Source organism: Macrobrachium nipponense, chromosome 47 (assembly GCF_015104395.2).
Source record: "Macrobrachium nipponense isolate FS-2020 chromosome 47, ASM1510439v2, whole genome shotgun sequence".
NCBI classification, from domain to species: Eukaryota; Metazoa; Arthropoda; class Malacostraca; order Decapoda; family Palaemonidae; genus Macrobrachium; species Macrobrachium nipponense.
In genome coordinates, this window is record NC_087222.1 from 26,293,637 (window position 1) to 26,303,636 (window position 10,000).

Below are 10,000 nucleotides of genomic sequence, written 5' to 3' on the forward strand. Positions count from 1 at the left end.
CATTCTAGGATGTGCAGAACTATTGTAGTACAAATTTTACTTGGTATTCTCCAATGTTGGATGCAGATCCTGCCTCCCCCTCCCCACTCGTTGTGGGGCGTCTGTCGGGGGGTAACCACCCACTAAAACGTCTGTCATTACCACCACAGTATTCTAGGATGTGCAGTGCTATTGCAGTGTAAATTTTACTCGGTATCTCCTAAGTTGGATCTAGATCCAATTAACACCCCCTTTTAAGTGCGTCTGTCAGGGGGAACCCCACCCTCCAAATGTCTGTCACTGGTCATTCTATAATCAGTAGAGTCTGCAGATATATTATTATTAGTTTGTTTCATCTGGTATCTCATATATTGGATCTAGACCCAAAATTTAACGAGCAATTTAGTGGTGCTTGTTAAGTAAGCCACCCATATATTTTCGGCAGACGGTCAGTTTCACAGTTTACAAGTCTACTCCTAAATACCAGTAGGGTTACAGTCGGTATCTCGTTCGTTGTATCTCAATGGTCCGGGCTGCCGCTGTAATACCTCTCTCTCTATCTTGTGTGGATTGTATGTTGAATAATAATAATAATAATAATAATAATAATAATAATAATAATAATAATAATAATAATAATAATATAATAAATTAATTGTGGCGCCGTGGAGGAGTGGGTTAGGTCCTCAATGGACTTAAGTCAAGTTAAGCAACATTGGGGCTGGTCAGTCGTTGGATGGGTGACCGCTCTCCTCGGCGTTGATTCCTTGGGAAAAGGATCTTTACCATTAATTTCCTCAGTCTACTCAGCTTGAAAATGAGTACCTATCCCTGATGGGGTAGGGTCCAGCTATGGATTAAATAGCAAAACTCAGCAATGATGGAAAAAAATGAAGGAATAAACGACAACGACGTAAATGGAACCTCTGGCAACAGAGGAGCTTCGTCCGGCAACCAGGTATTCAACCCAATTGAAGGGGAAGACGGTCAGGTACTTGGAGGTCGTCATCCAGCAACTGATCACCACAACGACAATAATCAACAGCCCGAGATTGAGCTACAGAAGCAAAGGGAAGAAATGGACAAGAGAAGAAAATAAGGAAATATGGAGGTGCTTCATCAGAAGATATGCCAGTGGAAAATCGTAACCCATAATCATAGGAGCACTAGGCACGATCCCAAGATCCCTGAAAAGGAATCTAGAAAAACTAGAGGCTGAAGTACTCCGGCCTCATGCAGAAAGATGTGATCCTAGAAACGGCCACACATAGTAAAGAAAAAGTGATGACTTCCTAAGGAGGCAGGATGCAACCCGGAACCCCACACATAATACCACCCAGTCGAATTGGAGGACTGTGATAGAGCAAAAAAAAAAAGAAAAAAAAAAAAAGAAAGGAAAAAAAAATAATAATAATAATAATAACAGCGACAAAAAACAACAGCATAAAACAAAGAAGCCCAAAAGGACGTTTAAAAGTAATGAAAAAACAAACCCAAAATAAAACAATAAATAATAAATAAACAACAGAATAACCTCGAGTAGTACGTTATTTGAAAAGGACCCCAAACCACTGGGTGATGAATGACCCTTAATTGATGTCTACAGGAGTTTAGCAACGTGCTCCCAAGGGTTCAGTTACTGACAAGTCTCTTTTACACACACACCCCCCTCCCCTCCCCTTCCCCTCCCCCTCCCCCTCCCTCCCCTCCAAAATTGGGGAAGTGTTGGTTATGTGTCTTGAGTTTGCTTGGAACACTCTGGAGTCTTGCAGATTTTTAATGGTTGTTTTCTTGTCTTTTTTTTTTATTATCATTATTGTTTTGTTTGATTCTTGTTTTTTTAAATATTATTTATATTTTTTCTTATTGGTTCTCTTCGTCGTATATTATTATTGTTATTATTATTATTATTATTATTATTATTATTATTATTATTATTATTATTATTATTATTAGCAGAATCGTTTCCAAAGTCCGTCTCAGGAGCGGTTGTTACCACGATATCTATAACAATATCTAACAACACTGATCAGGATTAGAACTGTAACTTAGCTGTCATCATTCTCAACGACCCAACCCCCCAACAACCCCCCAACCCCCCAACATCCTACCCCCCCCCCCCCCCCCCCTCCTACCCCCCACCCCCCCTACCCCCACCCCAATTAGCAGCCAATTTCCGCCACCTTCCACAAGCACCAGGCCTCAAAGAACACTGGCAGACAAATCGTCATCTCTCTCTCTCTCTCTCTCTCTCTCTCTCTCTCTCTCTCTCTCTCTCTCTCTCTCTCTCTCATTAACTTCTACTTGATGCTGGCAATATATTGGGCGCCCTGCTTAACAGATTAAGCCATTACTCGAATTAGGAGCTGTTAACCATTACTTAACTTTAGTTAAGGACCGCAGGTGGTGTAGTAATGTCTGCCCCGGAGGGGGAAGAGCACTTCGTTACTTATTTATTTATCTTCGTTACTTATGTGTTTATCTGCTCGTCTACTCATTCATTCATTCACTTATGTAATGGGAATAGTGCCCAGGGCCTTTTCTGCATCTGATGTGGGTGGTGTACCATACAGCTATACAATGTATAATATTCTTCCTTGAAAGTCTTTATGAGAACTGGGAACGATGGCCATGGCCTTTTTGAATCTGATGTGGCTGGTGTACCATAAAGCTATGTAGCAACCTTCCTTCTTCCCGGAAGATCTTTAGGGATGCAGTTGCCAAACCCTCCACCCTTTTTTCTTGACCCCTGGAAGCGAGTCCTTTACTTCTTTCCATATTGAGATTTAACAGTCTTTAACAGGTTACGATTCTCACCTTAAAGATTCAATTAGATTGTAAGCCAACTAAATGTCTCCCTCTTTCTCCCCAAAATCAAGTTTTAACGATTTAACATGTTAAGTTCCTCACCTTAGATTCAGTTGGATTGTAAGTTAACCAAGTGTCCCTTCTCCCCAAAATCAGGTTTAAATAGTTTATCATGTTTATTATCCACCTCCCAGATTCAATTAGATTGTAAGCCAACAGAAATTGTCCCTTTTTCCCACCAGAGAAATTTAAGCTTCAACAACCTCTAACCTGTTAATTTTCCACCTTTCCAGATTCCGCCGCCACTCTGGGCTTCGGTTTCGAGTCCGTGCCGCCCCGGGAAACGGTGACGGTGGAAGGCGCCCGCCTGTTGATTCCGTGTCGTCCCATGAAGACGAGCAAGGGCGTGGCCAACGTCACTTGGACCAAGGACGGGAAGCCCATCAACGAAGCCTCGAGCTACGTCCTGCAGAATGGCTCGCTCCTCATAAGCAAGGTCGGTGCAAATGCGTCCCGTACGTGTTTCAGAGATGCTCTTAAGTTTGTGTATATACCACCCTAAAATCCTACTCTTTTTATCGGTATTCCTATCTTGCGCTCAATCTTTTGTGCTTGATAATTCTCTTAAAGTCTCCCATTCAGTTTCACTGCTTTGGTGCCCCATTTTCTCCACATAGCCAGCCCACCTTACCGTTTTCTATATCGCCTGTCCTATCTCGCGTTCAACCTTTTGTGCTTGATAATTCTCTTAAAGTCTCCCATTCAGTTTCACTCCCTTGGTGCCCCATTTTCTCCACATAGCCAGCCCACCTTACCGTTTTCTTTGTCGCTAATCCTACCTCGCACTCACCCTTTTGTGCTTTACAAACAGCGAAGTCTTTCACTCCTTGTAGCCAATTCCCTAAGTCTCTCATTCCATTTCACTCTCCAGACTTGTAAATTGTAGACTTGTCACTCACTCAGTTCCCCATTTTCTCAACATGGCCAGACACCCAGTACATTAGTCCACAGGCAATTATTCATCTCAAGCCTCCACTATTCATGTTTGTGTTTCATTCTCTGAAGCATCTATTTCCCAATTCTTTCGCCTGATTCTCAAGACTTTAAGACAGTTTATTAAGATGGTCATTAACTATTTGTTTTAGACATTTGCAAAGTATCTCACTGAGGTGGTGTGATGTTGTCGTCTTTTAAAATTTCACTTTTCTGGACCTCCCAGTATTGTCTTAAGAAGTCTGTGGCTGACGTGTTTACCTTATGCCCCAGTGCCTGCTTTGATGCTGGTAATAATAATAATAATAATAATAATAATAATAATAATAATAATAATAATAATAATAAATTCTTGAAGCCATACAGATCTGTGTCTTACTTTGAACACTGTTGGTGTACGTATGTACATGTATGTATGTATTTACGTACGTGAGATAGAGCACCCACATTTTAATGTTTCAAGGATAATGTTCTTTGAGAGAGAGAGAGAGAGAGAGAGAGAGAGAGAGAGAGAGAGAATACTGATTGTAACTGGATCCAGAAATGAATTTGAAAATATTGATAAGAGTTCTTTGACACAGTGAGTTAGACAGTCAAAAGTTTAAAAATGTAAATTTCAGAGAGAGAGAGAGAGAGAGAGAGAGAGAGAGAGAGAGAGGAGAGAGAGAGAGAGCTCCGCCACACAATTTCGGTTGTCAAAGCTATTCTTGGATCTTGTGTAGCAAATTTCTCCAAGACATAAGTGTTGTTCATCTCGCAACACTTGAGAAATGTGTTTTTGCAAGTGATTGCAACACTTTCAGTATATATATATATGTATATATATGTTAATGGCGTTTATCCAATTTGGGCTCTCTCTCTCTCTCTCTCTCTCTCTCTCTCTCTCTCTCTCTCTCTCTTTGTGAGTGGTTTTCTTTGCTAGTATGCAGAGAATTAGGGAGCTTGTATCTACATCCAAAATGGATGTAAAGAAACCAAGGAGTATATATATATATATATATATATATATATATATATATATATATAGATATACAATTCTTTATTCTCGAAGTGAAGCTGGACCCCCATATCATTTTAATACCATGGCTCTTTCAAATAAGAAATAAATTTTCTTTTGCAAAGGGAAAGATAGTTTCACTTACTCGGGGAGTAAGCCTACAGCCACTTCTTTGTTGTTGTCATTGTGGAAGAGCCTTAAAACAAACGTCTGAAAAAGGTGTTTCGCGTCGAGTTGAAGAGATAGGAATTTGAGGATGATTTATTCACGAGAATGAAAATGTACAAAATGAATAATGTGCATATTAAACAGTATTCATTTTAATTTTCGTCGGTGAAACGACGCGCCATTCGACCTTAGATTTCAGCGTGCGCCCAAAGTGAGCTGGAGGTCTGGAGTTGGGATCACTCCTTGTTATTGATGGAGTCGAGAAAAAGTGCTCCCTTAAGGAAGGCTGGAGAACGGCTATCAAAGTCTTTTCCGATTCCTCGAAGTTCTCTTTGTAAATATTCCGTTTGTAAACCTTCCTCGAAATGAGGCTGTCACTTTGAGGCGCGTTTTCCGGGCATTTCTGGAACGTCTGGAAGAGGCTTCTGGATGTTCGTCTGGTGTTTTGTGATGGTCTGCTGCTGACACAGACTGACACACACACACACATATGTGCACGTGTGTGTAATGTTAAAAATCGTGATTCTTTTGTTTGAATTCTTGATTTATACACAATTAAGTGGGAATCAGTCGAGGCGTTGAAAGGGTATTGCTCATTAAAATTATATAGGTATATGGTAACAATATATATATATATATATATATATATATATATATATCAGGGACTAGTGTATTCCTCCTTTTACTGTTTGTGGCATCTAGTAATTGATCTGTTTGTGCGTTCTGTATGTTTCTCTGTCCATCAGACAGTTCTCAATGAGTTGACAGACCATTAAAGATTTGTCTGCTTTTATTTATCATTTAACATTAATTTTTGTCGTCAGATTGTGCAGAGGTCCTGAAGTATGAGTGAATACACATGAAAATAAAAATAAGGATAAAAACAATTAGCCATGAAAGCTTTCTGGGAAATGAACAAACAAACTAACATCACTTCTGGCTGTATAAAAATGGAAAAAAAAACCTTTGCCATATTTCTGTTGCACCTCATGGTTGCATCAGCTATCGTGGGATGTTCGCCCCCCCCCCCCCCCCCACCCCCACCCCTAGTCTATATTGCCTTTCCAGCTCAAAGTTTTTGAAAAGGAGGGAAGGGAAAGTGTTCTGGATTTGTTGCAAGTGGAAAAAAAAACTTTCCCCACGTTTTCCCCAGCTTTCTTTCGAAAGCAGGAAATATCAAAGTGAAGTTCTCCCTCTATCTGTCGCTGGTAATGGACTTGCTTCTGTGTGAGTGTGTGTGCCTGTTGGTGTGGACTTTCTCTCTCTCTCTCTCTCCTCTCTCTCTCTCTCCTCTCTCTCTCTCTCTCTCTGGTGAGTTCCAGTATATGTGAAATATTCTCTTCCACTCCCTCCTCTCTCTTTTTCCGGCATATTTCTTCTGTGTCCTCATACTCACAGCCTTTTATATATAGTCTCACTGGAATATAATCTACTTCTGCCATCTTGCCAGCTGTTTCTACCTCCACTTTATCTACTCGTGCTGTGGCGTCAGTTGCAAAGGCCTTAGTAGAATGTATTTGATAGGATCTACTTCGAAATCGTGTCATCTACTTGTAGCATCATAATTTCATCTGGAACATATTAGATAGAATCTACTCTGAACTTGTGTCATCTACTTGTAGCGTAAAGTCACTTGAATATACTCTACTTCTACCATCTTTCCACTTATTTATACCTGTGTCATCTACTTTTCGTATAAAATCATTGACAAAAACCTCAGTAGATTAAATGTGATAGAATCTACTCAAAGATCCTTTCATCTACCTACTATCTATACTGGTGTCATCTACTTTTCCTATAAAAATCATTGACAAAACCCTCAGTAGATTAAATGTGATAGAATCTGCTCAAAGATCCTTTCACCCGCCTGTAGCCTAATCCAACCTACCCTTCTACCTCCCCACAGGTGTCGAAACTAGACGTCAGTAGCCAGTACAGATGTGTCCTGGAGATGGGAACACGGAAGGTTGTCTCGTCGCCCCTTAACCTTGTCCTTGCAGGTAAGTCCCTCTAAGTCCCTTGAACTTTGATTCCACTGTGACCCCCAGAATGGGGTTTAGAAAGTGTCTGGTAGAGATAGGTGGTATTTTGCTTGAGGGTATTGATGCAAAAGTTGGATGGTGATTGGCAAAAGGGGGAAAGCTTCCTCAAACGTCAGTTGTCCAGGGGATGATAAAGAAGTTTGTGTAGCTTGTGGACATTAATGCAAAAGTTTGGGAGGTGAATTTAGCTTGGGTACATTAATGCAGAAGTTTGAGAGGGGAGTTTGATTGGGGACATTAATGCAGAAGTTTGAGAGGTGAAGTTTGATTGGGGACATTAATGCAGAAGTTGGAGAGGTAAAATTTGCTTAGGGACATTAATGCAAAAGTTTGAGAGGTGAAGTTTGCTTTGGGACATTAATGCAAAAGTTTGATCTGTCATTGTAAGTTTGAGAAGTTTTACATCTAACCATCTTTGAAAATAACCCCAAAAAAAGTCGGTTTAAAAAGATTGCGTTTATGGTTATGCGTACACCTACGATTATGTGTAAAACACAAGTAACAATATATATTATATATGTATGGGTCTATACAATATACGAGAATGCACACATACAGACGTCAGCGCCTATGTATAGCCTGTTGCTCGCGAGGACGCAAAGCCCCAGGGACTTCGGAAGGGTAGTTACGTGGCATTCGGCAGAAGCTCTCGTGTCCCTTGGGGGCAGCGGTGTGTCTGACGTTTGTGGGTGCTCTGTCTTTTTCCCATTTGTTCGCTCATTCCTTCTTCTGTTGGAGGGGAGTACGTAGGATCTGATTCGCGGTAGATTTTTAGAGTCGGTTTCTAGGTGGGGATACTTAACGCTTCGGGTATTCATAGGAGGTCCTCTGGGTAACTTTAGTGGCTGTGATTAGCTGTATAAGGGTAGCACCCTGTCTTGGGTGTCTCTATGCTAGCACACACCTCTGATGTACATACATGTGTTATTATAACCGCTCAGACTATTCATAAGAGGTCCTTCGGGTAACTTAGGTGCCTTGGGTCAGCTGTCGTGGATGCCTATGAATTGTTGGTATAAGGCCCTCAGGTTAGGGCTACATGCCGGCGTACACCTCTGAATTATGTTCGTAGGAGGTCCTTTGGGTAACTTAGGCCACCTGTGATCAGTTCTACAAGGATAGCGTTCCATCATGTGTTTTCTGTAACTTGATGGTGTATGGTACCTTGGTGATATAGCCATCATTTCACACAATAGCTTTGAGGTCAGGTGAACCACAGGTACATTTATCAACCTAGCAATTCCTCATAGGCCACATACACTCTGTAAGCTATTAATCTGAACAAATTCAAACTATTTTCAGTTGTGTTTGATGTCCCGTTAAAAATTTCTATCCCGGTCTCCAAATCCTCTGCAGACATTCCGCTTTCTTTCTTGCATTACCTGTGTGAATCAGCTGCTTCTAAAGCTATCTATCCATCTTTCTCTGTATCTGTATATGTATCTATATGCATACATATGTAGTTGGTATGACCCCAAAACAGGGTATGATCCCAAAACAGTATCATCCAGTGTTTCTGTGCAGTTGTGTGGAGATCGAACTGCCCAGTACATTGCCAGTAGCATCAGTTAACTGTCCACCTTCTTTAACTTTACCTAGCTTGGGTTCCCTCTCTCTCTCTCTCTCTCTCTCTCTCTCTCCCTCAGATGTCAGATTTCCTCTCGGTCCTTGAAATACCTCCAAGTAACATTGTCATCTTTTCAATTAATAGCTTGCAGACAGGGCCATTACATAAGTGCCCCTGGGCACGTTGTTGTAGCCTCCTTCAGGAGGGAGGTGGATGGGTGGATGGAACAGTGGGGGGGGCATGTAATACCCTTGTGAATGGGGTATGGAATCTCCCTTCTTGTCTGTAGACTGACCTTCACACGTCTTGTTCTGCTCCACCCCCCTCCCATCTTTCTATCTCTCTCTCCCATCGTTTCATACATTCCCCCATACCATTACCAAAGCCCCATCCATGGCAATATACCCCAAAATACACCCCCTGCCCCCACCTTCCCCAACCTTCCCATCTCAGTGCCCTAACCAACCCAAACACTGCATTGTCTATGTGTGTGTGCCCCTTCCATGACATGACATTCTACGTTGCCCCATCTCTCTCTCTCTCTCTCTCTCTCTCTCTCTCTCTCTCTCTCTCTCTCTCCCTGTTCCTCTATCTCTCTCTCTATCTCTCTCTCTCTCTCTCTCTCTTTTGTTAAAGAAAAGTAGTTCATTCTATCGCAAAGCCACTTGCAATATTATTAAGACAAAGTGTAGTACCAGGCAACGATTTATGATGAGCACAAATTAGCATATATTACCCTACTTTCAAAGTGGATCAAGACTAGAGGACTAGTAATTATGGGCCTGTGATCCCTAACATCACATATTATGAAAGTGTATGAAAGGGTAATGAAGAAAAAAAATATTATGAAACATTTAATAAAAATAATTTGTTTAATAAAGGACAACATGGTTTCGTACCCGGAAAAAGTACACAAAACCCCAACTGTTTAGTTCCCACCGTGAGAACATATTCAAAAATATGAAAAGCGGAAATTAACAAAACAGATGTGGTTTATTTAGACTTTGCAAAAGCTTTTGATAAAGTAGACCATAATATATTAGCGAAGAAAATTAGAAAACACAATATCGTGGATAAAGTAGGAAGATGGTTAAAAGAATTTTTACACAACAGAAAACAGATAGTTATTGCAAACGACGAGAAATCGGATGAAGTCAAGGTAATATCCGGTGTGCCGCAAGGTACGGTGTTAGCTGCAATACTGTTTGTTATTATTATGATTGAAGACATAGACAATAATGTGAAGGATTCGGTAGTGAGTAGTTTCGCAGATGACACAAGAATAAGTAGAGAAATTACTTGTGATGAAGATAGGAACGCTCTACAAAGAGACCCTTAACAAAGTATATGATTGGGCAGAGGTAAATAGGATGGTATTTAACTCTGATAAATTTGAATCAATAAATTATGGAGACAGAGAAAGAAAGCTATATGCATATAAGGGAC

The 10,000-nt window shown here is 40.8% G+C and overlaps 1 protein-coding gene across 1 annotated transcript in view; it reads left to right on the forward strand.

Moving 5' to 3' along the window:
* LOC135204603 (protogenin B-like) overlaps positions 1-10,000 on the forward strand; it is a 121,351-nt gene that overhangs the window by 59,578 nt on the left and 51,773 nt on the right. The window contains 2 exon segments of the mRNA XM_064234751.1: positions 3,081-3,283; positions 6,852-6,945. Coding sequence (XP_064090821.1) covers positions 3,081-3,283; positions 6,852-6,945 — 297 coding nt within the window.